Here is a 14525-nt window from a genome sequence, read left to right as displayed (position 1 = left end):
GATGCGGCTCTTGCTCCGACATGCATCTATGATTTATTATCTACAATCGCTTCGACTTGGGCTTCGCAGCACTATCATATATGCTCACAGGCACGGTCTTCATCTCTCGAAGCAGCCGCTCAACAGAACACGGCGACATATGCCGCACCGATGGGGAAAGGGGAGTGGTAACACTGGATGAATTCGATGCAGGGAACCGCACTGTCCCTTTCTCTGCACCTGGTGCAAAAGAAACGCCAGCTCGCCATGGCCTCCCGCTGTCCTACCTCGCTGAAATCGTACAATCTTCTGAAACCAAATACTGAGAATCAGGAAATCACTAACAGACTCTGATACCGATATGGACGATCCGTTGTTTCCGAATTCGTCAGAGCTCGGTCCGATAAAGCTGGGTGGGAGATCAGATACATTGTTCAGCTTGCAAAAGAGGCACGGGTATCATGCGCAGTTCCTAATCGGGATTGTCTAAATACCTAGACAGTGCTGAATAGATCCAAACTGCAGATAGCAACGGTGTTCAAGCCAGAAATGTCAGATCCCGCTCTTGGGCCCTGCTTCCACCCTTTATATGCCCCAAAAGGGGCAGTTGTCGAATCACAACCAAACCCAGATAGTGTATTCAGTGGAAACCTGCAAAATATGAGCAGAGAACCCGACTCCGGAAGTGTGTCGCAGCCCGAGCCGTCGGCTGGTCGCGTTAAGTGTGATGAGTTTGGCGAGACGATGTTGACGGGCCTGTCAGGGGCCTCCGGTCCGCAGGAGTGATTGTGGCCCAGGCCAAGTGATGAGAAAAGCAGAAGGAGGCTCTGGCATGCATGAGCGACGCATCTTGCATGTTAAGTTGTGTAGTCATACTGCGCAACTTCATGTTTTGAACGACACGACTCCTAATCATATCCAGGACATACAAAGATTTGGACGTATAGCACCTTGATCAGAGTACAGTTGCCTCTTGCAACCCGGTAGCCCACTAAAAAGCTGAGGGGCGGGCGTATCAGGCATAGGCTTGTGTTGCCTCTCGGGGATTTTTCTTGTGCCTGTACGCCAGAGAGCCCATGGAGGTAACGAGGGCAAGAAGCATGACAGGTTGTTTACAGCACCGCAAAGATGGACATCTCAAGTGGAATACTTGCAGACCGACTTCTGGAAGCGCCATCGAACTCTCACTCAACAGCGTATTGTCGGTGTAGTATGCAACGGCTATGTACAGCTCTGTTAAGATTGGAAACCTATCCACGGCAAGCCGGAGCCACGTCATGATGCCTCTATTGACCTTCGGCGCAAGGAGAGGGGTCTGATAGGACATCCGGCAGTGTCGACTAGCAGGACGGGCCAGCGAGAGGAAGAGTATTTACTCTAGCTGTCAGTTGTCATACTGACACGTGGGGGCGACTCGAGCAAGTCTAGAGGAGCGCTGAGATTGACCCATCTCTCAGTAGCAACAAGACCGCCGTTCTTTGTTGTACAGACATAAGGAAACAGGCTGGGGTATAGACTCTCTGGACGATGTGGCATGCAAGCACCCGCGTGTACTTCTTTTTTGCTTTGAGCTCGTGGGGCGGTTTCAGACAAGGTAGAGCAGCCAATTCGTCACTGAGTCGTTCTCTGTTGCGGCTCAATGCTCAGCTCCTGGCTCTGGCTTTATGAGCGTACCAAGCACCAGAAGGATGATCAAAGAGAGACGAACCGCAATATACTCAAATAATCTAATAGCCGTGATGGGCCTTGTCGAGTTTAGGGCAGAGTCTATGAGGTATTGTGGGAGTGTAACGAACAACACGGCGTAATGACTGGTCTATCCACGCCCAATAGCTCCAAACTACACCCCCTGTTGCAGCTCTGCCTTATGGTCCTCCTAATGCGGAGGGAAAGTCTGGGGGGCATATGAGAGCTGTTTGATAAAGCGGAACCCAGAACTCACACGCAATTCTCCTGGACGCCTGGGGCAAACCGTAGCGGCGGGACACGACGTATCTATTCCTCAGATTGTCTTGAGCCCTCGTCCTTGCACTTGAACTCAAGACTCCTATTTGAGTCCAATCTCTCTAATTATATTCACGCGACCCTGCTCCGACATCGTCCCGTCATCTATCACTTGGTGGCTGTTCCTAGTATATACTAGCACCAGGCGGTGGAAGCTCGTAAACAGAGTTCCTCCCCCTTTGGAAGCCTGCGTTAATACCCAAGGAACAAAGGAAAAGCAACAGAGACTGTCGGGCTAGCCGAAAAAAAGCGTGACCGACTTTTGAAGTTGCAGATTCCCAAACGGCGTTCGCAGGGGAGTCAAACCGTCCTGGGCTTCTGGCTGGTCATCATCCATTTTTGGTACACGCAGACATATCTGTCTTCCCCGGACTTGTTTGCCAAGCTGAAGAGTTACTTGAAAGGCGAGGAGTTTTCACCTGCTGGTGTGTTGCTGCCGTCTGTCCTTCCCTGCAACCCAGAAGTAGTTATATCACGGCTTGTCCGCTGTGCTATCCAAACCACTTGACCAAGCCCTCTCCTTACAGCCAACCGTGGCCTGCTGCATCCCGAAACCCTCCATTTTCACCCAAGAATACGACTTCTAATAAGTTGGCAAACGTTACCGGTTGTCATCATGTTGTCCCTCAAGGGTCTCCTAAATCCAGCTCCCCAAGGAGAGAATACTTCCTCCTTCTCCCAACCAAACTCCCCACCCGAGTTTCCACCAGCTTTCAACAACAGAATGCCCTCGAACCAGCCACAGGGACGTGTCCTGATGTCTAGCGATAGAGCTGGATTCAAGGACGCCAACCTGACCAAGTCCAAGTTACGCGGCCAGGTTAGGTTTCCCCCCTACGAGCGCCTGGACGAGGTCTCTTTACAAGAGATCCGCAGACACCGAGTGACCCCTTTTGGATACATTCACGAAGCCTGCCTTCATATTCCCTATAATAGTGGCAAAAAAGACTTTTTCGAGAAAACGGGGCGCGAGAGCTTCGAGGGTAAGTTGTTGTTCATGATGCTCTGTCACAGTTTACTAACAAAAACCTGCTAGTTTTCAAATATGAGTTTGTCTCTCTTGAGAATGGCACTGAATACGCTATCATGTGGGACTATAATATCGGACTTGTTCGAATGACCCCTTTCTTCAAGTGCCTTGGTTATGGGAAGGCAAGTTGGAACAAAAGGTTGTGGCGCTGGACAAATACTGACTGGAGTAGACCATACCTGCAAAGATGCTAGGCCTCAACCCAGGTCTGAAAGAGATCACTCATAGCATTACTGGTGGTGCTATAGCTGCTCAAGGTACGTTTATTCTCGATAGACGCCTAGTTGCTCTTCTGACCAGTTCCTACAGGTTATTGGATGCCATATCAATGCGCCAAAGCTATCTGCGCAACATTCTGCCATCCCATCGCGGGTGCTTTGATTCCCATCTTCGGCCCAGATTTCCCAGCTATTTGTATTCCTCCTGGCACGCCTGAGTATGCTCGGATGGTCATAAACCGACAGATTGTCATCGACGCTACTCAGGAAGCCGATACTTGGCGCATGCAAATGAGTACAATCCCACCAAAGTTTCCAAGTGCGACAAGCTTTCCTAGAGACGATCGAAATGCTCAGCCAATCTATCCCCCAGACGAACGCCGAAACAGACACCGACCACGTCTGTTTTGTGATCCATCATGGGCAATGGAAGACCCAGACCGCCATTACCTGTCGGCCCCCGACTCAGCCTCAAGTACTGGATCAGGTCTTCCTGGCTATATGGTCACATCTAGACCAGGTTCCAGCTGGACTTCTACAAACCGAATCACCCAAGAAGCGAACCCTTGGGTCACTGCCATACCTGGTAACCCAATTTGGCGCCGTGAATCCAATACTCTTCCTCCCGTGGATCGACTCAGCCAAGAACCACATCTTTTGCTCAATGCGATACCTCGTAACCCACTTTGGCCTAAGCGGCGCTTTGAATATGAAGATTCGGAATATAACTATAGAAGGAGCGTCAGTCCTAATATGAGCATAAGCTCTGCCATGATGGCCGCAACTCCTGAAGCAAGCCCCATGAGGCAGCGAGTCGCTCGAGGACCAACAAGCGCAGCTCATCCCGCCCGGCAGGACGCCACTCAGCAGGACGCCGCTCTGCTTCTGTTGAGTCTCAGCCATCAGGAACAAGTCACTCCAGCTTCTAATGCGGTTGCCTCGCCTCCCAGTATCTCCGGGGAAGACTCTACCGCAGATGAGGGACATCGTCGCAGCAAGAGAAAACGAGGCGTTCAGCCTTGAAGACGACTGAAAAGAAAAGGAGTTGAAGGAGTGACAGGAGAAAAGGGTTTACTGGACTGGCGTTTTGCTTTTCAGGGATATATGACCACAGCGAATAGAATGGGATAGCTCAGGCGCCTTTACACTTAATGCTTATCATCACTGTTGTCATCTCTTACAGTCTGAGCCATATCACGGCGGCATATAGCATTGTCAAAGGGGGAAGCGAGGATTGGCGACCCAACCACCATTAGTTAGCGGCGTAGGCATCATTGCAAAACACATATACTTTTTTTACTTTCTTGATCTAGGATCAGCTCGCCTGTCCCTTCTCAGCTGCTCTCTTCGCCTTGTGCTCCTTCGTCCAGGCCTCAGCCTTATCCTTGGGCACAACAAAGATTCTTACAACCTCATCCACAACCTCAACCTTGCCGGTTCCCAGAACCTTGAGCAGCGGCACTCGCTTACCCATCTTGAGCAAACCGCCCTGAGCAGTCTCCACAAACGCCTCCACGCCCGCAGTCGTATAAGCACCCTCCTTGTCCCACGGCAAAGGAAAGATGTAGCTCAGGTGATCCTCAAGCGAATGTGTCTCCTCAAACGCCTTAACGAAATCGGATTCCAGGTGGAGAGGGTAGAGCAACACCGTTGGGAAAGCAAGCGTGCTGCGAGGGTCATCAGGGTCTGGCAGGAGCGCAATGCCCGCGTCTTCCATCTCTGGTGGTTGAGATGTTGTACGTGTGGGAATGTTCCTTGCTCGCAAAGCAGCCTTGATGAGCAGCGCTCGTCGCTTCTCCTTAGCTTCGCGCTCTGCTTCCCTCTTTCGTCGTGCATCGATTTCCTTGGCTCGCTTGATGATATCGTCTGCCACAGCTCGAAGCGATGCGTTTGACTCGTCTAGTGAGAGACCACGAGCACACACATCATCGGCCTCCTCGATGCGATCCACAGCAAGAAGAGCTCGAGCACTTCGGAAGTAAGCTTTGATATTGCGAGGGTTGAGGCGAAGCGCTGCAGCACAGTCTAGCCAGCAGCTGCGGTAGTTCTTGACAGAAAGATGGCAAGCCGCACGGTTGACATACAGCGCCTCCAGAGTCTCTTGCTGGTTCTTAATCTCCTCCTCCGTATCAATCACACCCTCCTGGTTCTTGGTCTGCTCTCCCCTGGCGCGCTTGCGCTCCTCGCCCGCAAGAATAGCAATACCCTTCCCGTAAAACTCCTTGGCATCAACGTAGTTCTTGATCTTGAAGCATTCGTTTCCGCGTTCCTTGAACTCTTGGCCGTTCTCAAGAGGAGTACCCTCGTAGGCAAGGGCCTGCAAAGCAGCGATGTCGTCGTTCTCCTCACTGGCATCAAGATCTGTCATGAAGAGCGGCGACTTGTTGAGGTCCTCCCATACTTCATCCACAGTCTTTCCACTGGCGATAGCGTGCGCCGGTGGAAGTTGGGGTTTTGTCTCTTCTGCTGCGCTGGGTTGAGGTTCTGGTGCAGCCTGCTCTGGCTCAGAAACCTTCAAAGTCTCCTCCATCTTGTCGGTAATCTCCTCAATATGCATTTTTGTCTTTTCTTGGCAGATTGCTCTGCTATTCTTCTCTATCCCAGAATTTTGTTGTGTTTCTTATGCCTCAGTTGTCATTGGTGGGTCAATTTTGAGGTGAGCAGCTTGATGTTGCTAAAATTTGAGATTCTCCAACTTTTGGTGGGTGGCGAAAATTCTATTGGGCATCAACCATCTATCACGACTCGGCATCTAGTTAAACCATGGCTTGATATACTTGAACCAGCAATACAGAGATTGGTTACTACAATAATAGTTCTCGTCCATAAATCCAGACTTTCATTTATTGATATGCAAGAACACACTATTTCACTTGGAAAGATCAAAATATTTTAACTGTTTCTATTTCTACGTCTCAGTCTAAAACTCCAACCGCCTCAATGTACCATAGCTCGTTACATCAAAACCATTTTCATGACCAAGACGCGCACCGGCGACTTTCCTTTTGATGACCAACTCCAGCTCCTCATGATAAACCAATCCAGCCCAAAAAAACGCTTGACCTGGGGATATATACATAAATTCATAAACAATGGCCGTAATAAAAGCAAACCTTCTACCAGGCTCTATGCATGCAAATCATAATAAACCAAAACTCCGAACTAATGTGGTTGTCATAACGAGTAACACGCAATATTAGTGGCTCGTAAGAAATAGAGTCAAATATAGAACAAGAAAATGCAAGATCGTTCAAGTACGTCTGAACTCATCGGGTCGTAAGTCGTCAACTTCTTAGTCCGAGTCATAGAACTCAGTCTCAGTGACGGTGACAGTCTGCTTGCAAGGTAGGGCAGGAGCCTCTTCAGAAACCTGGTGGCAGCGCTCACGAGGGACCGAGAAGCACTGGATGGCTCCAAAGATAGCTGCAATAGCACTGCCGTACCAGGCCAGGGCAGAGCAGTTGGACTTGCTACCAACAGCCCACAAGAATCCAGCAATAGGAGAGGCAATCATTCGGCAAGCGGCGCCAGCACTGGCTGCCAAACCGTTGACCCTGCCGAGAGCACTGGCGGTAGGAGTGGCCTCCTTAATAAGGATCATCAGGAGAGGGTAAAGGATAATGGAGAGAATGTTGCGAACGATGAGGCAACCGTAGATGGCAAGATACATAAAGTCCTCAGGGACGAGGAGAAGCATGGGCATCAGAATGTAGATGATTGGGTGGAGGACAGTGACGACAATGAAGAGGCGGTAAGTTCCAAGCTTCTGAACAGCCCAGGGGAAGATGAAGATTTGGATGAACAGAGCAATACCGCCATCGACTGCAAGGACCATGCCAACATCGCGCAGAGTCATACCAAGGCCACCAGGAGAGTAGAAAGGGAAGAAAGAGGCACCCTTGAGCATTTCAGCTGCCTCAGCACGCTTCTCTTCAAAGAAGATGGGGAGAAGATGGTCGAAGGTCATGGAGTGGTAAGTGAAGATGGACAAAGCAACAATGAAGCCCACGACACGGGGGTTCCAGGCCTTGGTTGGAGTAGCAGCCTCATCCTTCTCGTTCTCAATGCAGAGAGCATCCCAGTCCTCGCTGGAAATGTCACTTGGGTTCTCAATGGCACCATAGGTCTCGGCCTGGACCTCAGTCACCATTCTGCTGTTGGTAGACAGCATCAAAGGGGTTTCCTCAGTAGGACGGTACTCGACAACGGGAACATGCTCAGTCTGCATATCAGGATGGGTTTCCTCCAGGAGGAAGAATCCAAGTACGATGCTGACGAGTAGCAGTCCAGCGCACATGAGGTTGGGAAGCAAGTAAGGATAACGGTCGAAGAGGCCGCCGGCAGGGAAAGCTCCAGGCCAAGAATCGTGAGGGCTGGCAAACATGCCACCGATGGAGGGTCCTACAATAGTTCCGATACTCCAGATGAAAGGCATAATGGAAAATGCACGGGCTGTGATAGGCGAATTAGTCTACGCGAAAACATGCCATGCAAATGATCTAAACTTACGTTCATGCTCAGGCTTGGTCACCAGCTCGCCAACCATAGTTTGAATGACACCAATGTTTCCGTTAAGAAGACCACCAAGGGCGCGGCCAAACAAAGCGACACCAAAGTTGGGAGCCATTCCCACCATCAACATACTGAGCATCGTACCGAGCGATCCGATGATCAAGACGGGCTTTCGGCCGATTCTGTCGGATAGAGCGCCCCAGTAGGTGCCCATAAGAGCCTCTGCGAGGGAGAAGGCCGAGATAAGAATGCCCGAGTAGAAGGATGCATGTTCCTCGTTACCGATGTGGAAGTCTTTGACGAGAGCCCAGGCATAGGGAAAGATTGACGTCAAGGCGATAGGCTCGGCGAGTCGAACAATGGCTTTTACAAAGTTAGCGCATGATGTTGAAGCAAGCAGTTGCTACACTTACCGAGCAGGAAGAGCTGCATGGCCGGGAAGGCATCAGGGTCACGAGGACCGGTACGAAGTATAGCCATGGCTTTGATGGAAACCGTTGCAAGCTGGATTGGAATAAAGGCCTGGAGTCGAACTCAATCAAGAGGACAGCGGCTGGGTTTCACGATCAAACACCCAAACTTGAAGGAAGTGGCGAGTCAACGAGATATAACACTTGGAAAGCAGGAGCGTTCGTTGACTTGGTGGCAATGCGAAGGATATGGACCAAATGTTGTCGAGACGACAGTATATCCGGACAGCAAACGGACAAGACGAAGGAACTTTGTTGTTGAGATCTCGCGGGTGGAAAGTGGCTTGCTGTTTGGTTGCTTGGAGTGGTGGAGGAGCAGCCGAGGGTTAGTATGGCTTCACGAAGAAACTCTCAGCAGAATCACGTCAGTCAAGATGGAACAAAGACTGGATTGGACTGGACAATAGAGTGATTCAGGCTTGAAAGCAGGAGAGAGTTAATTGAACAAGTGGAAAAGTTTATCTCGACGGAAAGAGGGTGGGAGACGAGATATTTCTACACGCGGCGAGTCGCAAAGGCAAGAGCAGGAGCAGGAGCAGGAGCAACCCGTGTAAGTGCGGCGGAACCTTTTTGGTGGAGACAAAGCAAGAACCGAGACCGCAGTCAAGTCAAATCAAGTCCAGCTAAACTTGGAATAAGCCAAGTCAAGCCCCAAAGGCCCTGGCCGATAAGGTCGACTTGGCGGAGAAAAAAAAAGAACCTTGCCCTGGTCCTGTCGCATCGTATGGGTTGGGTAACAGTTAGAAGCTTCGTTTGCAGCATGTGGGGCGCGCTTCGCTTGTCCTTGTTGCTGGGAGTTGCATACACCATCAGCCATGGAGGAAATTTGGACCAACAGATGCAGACGACAAGTCCGAGAGAAGGAAAACTCTATGGTAGAACAACACCGGGCGCGGTCGGAGTGAGACAAACCTTTTGCCTGATCTTCCACTTCGACGTCGTATTTGTGTCAGAAGTTGAACCAGAGATAAGTATGTCTCTGACTCTGAAATGTCTCTGGTGTTTCCGTCCACAGCCGCGTGGAATTGATGCGGACTTGCCTCTCTCGATCTGATCGATGTTTGTTTCTCTGGTCTGAGACATTCCTCGTGCTACTGGTGACTGCAGACGTAAAGTGTCTCGTGATACAGAGACAGAACTCTACGGATTATCGCAGCAGAATGCCCGGACTATCGGCAGGCAGGTGATCACCTTGGACATCAGGAATGGATGGAGCCATCCACTGTTAGACCAGACCGATGGCCATTGCTTCACATTCACGGTCACAGTCACAGCCATTTGGTGCCGCGTCCTTCCTTGTTCTAGCTTTGGCTTGAGAGGGGGACGATGGAGGGGGATGGAGGGGATCCTTCGGGAGCGTCCTGGATTTTGCATGCAGCTAACGGGAAAAGGCCTCTTGATTGGGCGGCTTGACCGAGGGTGGTCTGTGTGTCTACCACTCGCATGCATGTCGATTGCCGGTGGGTCAGCGCCAGAGCTTCTAGCGTATGACTCTATCCAGTATGTGAGATTGTCCGTATGTAATGATTGGCCAGCTGGACCCGCCACTGGAATTAAAAATTCTCACTCCTGGTCGTTGCATTCGTTTTCCTCGGAGCCGATGACCGGGGCTGCGATTAAGCAAAGAGACGACCTGTGAACACCTAATTATTTTCGTAACATCAACTTCCTAAGCGCTGTGCAACGACTCAAGCCACGGCTTGGCTTGTGGACACACTACTCAAGCTGCCGCATCTTCCATGGTCCTGGTCATGGTCAAGGGCTGCAAAACACCAAGCCGAGCTTATCGTGACGACTACCTCAGTGAAACCGAGGCAGACGTTGAATTACATATACTCAGAGATACAGCGTCGTGACTAATTATGACGAAATTATTCGAGATCCTCTCCAGAGTTTCTCATCAGTATTTCATGCCCCCTTGTGTATCGTATCCAGCTCATCTCTTCTTCGTACTCAGAGCCTTGGACAGATCCCAGTAATCCAGATGGTTCCATGCCTGCAATGCAACTCAACGGCCAGCCAGGTCCGTGCTTGAGGCCACGGTAACCCTGACCCTGTGCATTGCCGGTGGAGCTCCGCTACTGGTGGATTCAGTAACAAACATCAACAAGTAGCAAGGCACGAACAGATGCGGCTCAACAACGTCAGTGGCAGATTGGGTTTCAGATTCCAGAATCCATGACAAGAGTAGTGATGGTTAGGGTGCTCAGACAGATTTTGGGTGCCTGGGCATCATTTACATCAGCGGCGCGCTACCAACCGTCGATACTCTAGAATAGAATCCCAAGTCAACAAACCGACCCTGAAGGAAACGTCCCGAAGACCGGATGCACCCAGTCAGCGGATAAGGGGACCTTGAGGCTAAAGCACAGAGATTAGGCGGCTCAGGCTGCAGGTCATTTGAAAAGGGAAAAGCTGATATCGCTGCAACGTGCGACTTTAGGCCTGTTGGGTTTGGCGTTGGACTCTAGCACATTTCTTCATTTCATGGTGGGAGTCTGTGCGTCGACGCCCGCTGTTTCCATCTGAGACTCAGTCAGGTCAGTGACTCTCCATCTTGCAGAAACTACGGTTGACATCCACCCTCCCTCCATCATCTTTTGTCAACTTGTGGCACCTCCCGTTCATAACACACACCACTCTGTCAATTCCCCTTTGCCAACCATCGTCATTTTCTCCATCTGACCCTCAATTGCATGTCACTCGATTGAATTCGGCATTCTGAATGCGTTCAAATCTTCAAATACCATTGCAATTCTTTTTTTGTTTCAGTCTTGATGGTTGGATTAGATAGGGTGCCTGTGCGCATTATCTCGCAGATCATTCATGATTGTCTGACTCTGGCCCGTTGTTGTGCGACCCACCAGTTATTGACCTGCATCAGCCAGCCAGAATGAATGCTTCTCAGGCCACAAGGCATCTCTCTACTGCAATCATGGTTCCATGCAATTCGAACTCCATCGCCGATAGTGGTCCGTACCGAGTAACCACTGCAGCCAGTCACTCACTTGCTCATCTCTTTGCTCTACCTTAGCTCAAAGGTAGCCCAGGCTCTGGTGGTAGTGCGCGCGACAGACCCAGCCACAACAGGACAGGACAGAACAGGACAGGACAGAACAGGACAGCAACACAACGCCCACCGCCTTTTCCCAATGCCACCTCCTTCACTTGCATCCAAGGCATGATGTTAATTGCTAGCAGCCGATAACTAAAAGCCTTAGCATTCGAATGCGGGGGATGAACGCCTCTGAGATCGCGTGGTCTATGCCTTTATGGCTCTCTCTCAAACTTGGCCTCGTGCTCTTGCAGAGATTCTGTTCGTGTCATTGCGCTACGCATTCAAACCCGGGACTCAAAAGTGGAATGGAAGTGTCTGGGCCCACTGTCACCTTGGACCGGACAGGGACCTCCTGCACTAAATTATCCACCGCATCTCAGCGTATGCATCTAACGAAGCCGCTAAAAACTACTTGCGCTAGTTCCCGCCTTGTCCTCTGCTCGACTCCACCAGTCATAGTCGTGGTGGGTCTATTTTTCCCTATTTTCAACGACACACCATGAACACGGCTGGCACAACGGCATTAGGAAACACAGTTGCTGGCTGATCTATCAGAGTGATACAGACTCCTACATGATAAAAACTGGCCATGATCATCATCACGAAAATCTTGCCCAACTTCAACGTCCTCAACCCTTTTTTTGCCCAAAGTTGGACAGATTATCGACTCTCACGTGTCTTGTCGCTGTGCCTTTGAACAGTCGGACCATCGGCTCGCTCACCGACCCGAAACGCGACTCGTGCTCCCAGCCTGGCACTTCCTAGGACTTCTCTTCTCAAAACGTCCCGATGGTCCGCAACTACCACTCCAGGTAAAGCTCATGAACAAGGGCATATGATCCAGAACCATTTTATCTAGGGATATTAGATAACTGATCGGACGTTAATACAACCTCCCCGCACTACCAACATGGCTTGTCTTGTGAAATGTGGGGTCATATCCCAGCATGTTTTTCCCCTCTCGTAAGTAAACAAAAAACAACAGCTTTTAGCGAGGTCTGGCTTGAAACCCACTATGGAGACTATCCCGAAAAGCTTCATCCGACGACTATGCCCCTCACTCATGATCTCGACAAGTGAAGAATAACCGCTCGCCATTATCACATGCGCGAGAGTTAATTGAATCAGCATGGGCAACTGGCTGCACTCAATATTGATTGGGCTTGTCTCGCCTATCGAGCACAGAATTTCTGCTCATCGTTGCAGCAGCAGCAGCAGTAGGTTTATCACACACTTACACTACTGATGCATCCTGTATGTGACCTCGCAAACGGCCTCCGAACCGTCGTAGCATCAGCACAACATGTCTCAGGCTGACGACAACCATCAATTCGCCTGCGATCCCCTTGGTCCCTTAAACTGTCTCGCTCTCGGCACCCAATGCAGCTTACCTGACCCCTCATTTCTGGCCTCAGCTGCAACCTGCATCAAACATGGGCAACCAAACAAGACGATGGCACCGCACCATCTAGATCCTTATCGCTTTCAATGGAACGCTGTTGTTTGCCAATTCGAGCTAAAAGCGGGCGCGATAAGATGGTGCCCTGTCTACCGCAGTTGGTCTAGAGCCAGGTGATCGGTCGGCATTCCAGTTGTTAGCTTGTGACAGCCAGTAGTGGCGAGGGTGTTGAAAATTCGCCATCGTCTAACATTTGGATGTGGCGTTACGTTGGATATATCAAATGGTATATATCATATATCGTTGTAGTGAAACGATAGGCACAGGGTTTTGGCGTACTGCTACATATAAGCAGAGGCTTGCTCTGCATAATTCGGGCCGTCAGCGTTCACCCGTTGCGGTTGATGTGACACCTCTTTTGCCTTGCTATGGACTGCAATACCTAATGTGATTCAGTCCAGTAATGACACGATATAATGTGGTTCTTTAAGGACTCATGAGCTTGCTCACGATAAGTGGTTGCTTCAATGGGTCGACACAACTTCCTGTCTTCATCCGAGTATCGGCATAGGCAGAACAGTTGATGCACTGAGCTGTGTTACAGTATTGCAATAAGTAGGTAGTCACGGCTCAATGCCTATGCTGTGGCAAGACATGCTATCAGGCTATCTGCATGAAATCCCAACAATCCATGCATGGATGTTCATCTACATCGCTGTTGTAATTCGAGGTCTATAATCCACTACTCTTACAGTTCCTCGTCCCATTACTGGATACCCATCTCTTTCAATATCGCCTTATACCGCTCCGCCTCTTCCACCATCTCCTCAGCACTTCTCGGTTTTCGATCCTCATCATCAACTCTACTCAGTCCCCCTCCGGGCTGTGGTCTGGCACCCATCTCGCGATCCCATAACGCCCCGCCGACATTACCTTCCTCGCCCGCAAGCTTAACATAGACGGCGTCCGGGCTTCCCATATCCCCCGCCGTTCGCGGGACAACGTGGACATGCACATGCGGCACCGTCTGTCCTGCGTCGGCGCCGTCCTGCACAGCGACCGAGTAGCTTCCAGCTTCGGGCTCGGGGGTGCGGAAGTGAGCGCGCGCTAGGAGGCGTTGCGTGAGCTGCACCGTCGTGAAAAGGTCTGCCGTCTCGGTAGGCGTCAGGTCTGTTAGACGCTTGTGTGGGTTGTGCGGACAGACAAGGACGTGTCCGGGGATGAGAGGCTTGAGGTTGACCAGTGCGAAAGAGTGTGGTGTTGTGAGAAAGACCTGAATGGTTGTCAGTATGGAAGTGAGGTGCATCTTGGAGATAAGATCACACACTTGATTCGTCACCTCGAAGGGTCCGAACTTGATGGTTCGCCCGGCTGCTCCGGCTGCAGTCATGATGCCTCTCGTTATCACTGAACGACTCTTTACCGATGCCCAAGCCTTTGACGTAAGCATGCTCCAATTGGAAGGAGATGTCGAATTCTGAAGATGCGGTTGAGCAGTCTCGATTAAAACACAGATATTGCGTGATCAGGGCCTATCTTTGCGATTGAAGTCGGTTTTTACTGCGGCTGAAGTGGCCTCTCAATCATGTCAAGAAGAGGTTGACCTGATGTCATGCACGAGTACACTTCCTCTTCAGTGAGAAGTTTAGAGCCTGCCCCACATCTTTTGAGCCAATTGTCTAACACTGCTGGAAGCTTGTAAATACTTGAAAGACACGCTGTACTACACATTCTAATGAAACATTGTATTTAAGATGTTCTTTGTATTTCCTGAGTTGCTTCGTGTATCTTATTCTAAAACCCCCAATACTCCAGAATGGCGCCTTAAGCTATTGTACAAGTGACTATCAACCAC

At 50.4% G+C, this 14525-nt stretch overlaps 5 protein-coding genes across 5 annotated transcripts; 2 read left to right on the top strand and 3 right to left on the bottom strand.

Moving 5' to 3' along the window:
• Positions 1-2599: 2599 nt before the first annotated feature.
• On the top strand, positions 2600-4254 carry B0J16DRAFT_352575 (uncharacterized protein; the record flags this gene model as incomplete). The annotated part of the gene is made up of 4 exons (XM_046129263.1): positions 2600-2966; positions 3020-3135; positions 3186-3270; positions 3323-4254. 4 exons carry the CDS (start codon positions 2600-2602, stop codon positions 4252-4254), a joined length of 1500 nt encoding a protein of 499 aa, XP_045989434.1.
• A 267-nt stretch (positions 4255-4521) lies between these two features.
• Positions 4522-5994, bottom strand: B0J16DRAFT_329145 (uncharacterized protein). Its single transcript, XM_046126292.1, has one exon. The coding sequence runs from the start codon at positions 5786-5788 to the stop codon at positions 4547-4549; it is 1242 nt and encodes a 413-aa protein (XP_045989433.1). The 5' UTR covers positions 5789-5994; the 3' UTR covers positions 4522-4546.
• A 529-nt stretch (positions 5995-6523) lies between these two features.
• Positions 6524-8223, bottom strand: B0J16DRAFT_378240 (major facilitator superfamily domain-containing protein; the record flags this gene model as incomplete). Its single annotated transcript, XM_046130907.1, has 3 exons — positions 6524-7683; positions 7741-8106; positions 8157-8223. 3 exons carry the CDS (start codon positions 8221-8223, stop codon positions 6524-6526), a joined length of 1593 nt encoding a protein of 530 aa, XP_045989432.1.
• Positions 8224-8916: 693 nt separating this feature from the next.
• Positions 8917-9350, top strand: B0J16DRAFT_329142 (uncharacterized protein). Its single transcript, XM_046126291.1, has one exon. It carries the CDS (start codon positions 8938-8940, stop codon positions 9265-9267), a length of 330 nt encoding a protein of 109 aa, XP_045989431.1. The 5' UTR covers positions 8917-8937; the 3' UTR covers positions 9268-9350.
• Positions 9351-12995: 3645 nt separating this feature from the next.
• On the bottom strand, positions 12996-14398 carry B0J16DRAFT_329138 (HIT-like domain-containing protein). Its single transcript, XM_046126290.1, has 2 exons — positions 13998-14398; positions 12996-13943 (listed from the first exon to the last, which is right to left on the bottom strand). The coding sequence occupies exons 1-2, from the start codon at positions 14118-14120 to the stop codon at positions 13437-13439; spliced, it is 630 nt and encodes a 209-aa protein (XP_045989430.1). The 5' UTR covers positions 14121-14398; the 3' UTR covers positions 12996-13436.
• Positions 14399-14525: the final 127 nt, after the last annotated feature.

This window comes from Fusarium flagelliforme, assembly GCF_020744385.1.
Source record: "Fusarium flagelliforme strain FIESC 12 MPI-CAGE-AA-0113 chromosome Unknown B0J16scaffold_1, whole genome shotgun sequence".
Classification (NCBI taxonomy): domain Eukaryota; kingdom Fungi; phylum Ascomycota; class Sordariomycetes; order Hypocreales; family Nectriaceae; genus Fusarium; species Fusarium flagelliforme.
Note: the sequence above shows the minus strand (reverse complement) of the source record. Positions and strands in the feature narration are given on the sequence as shown.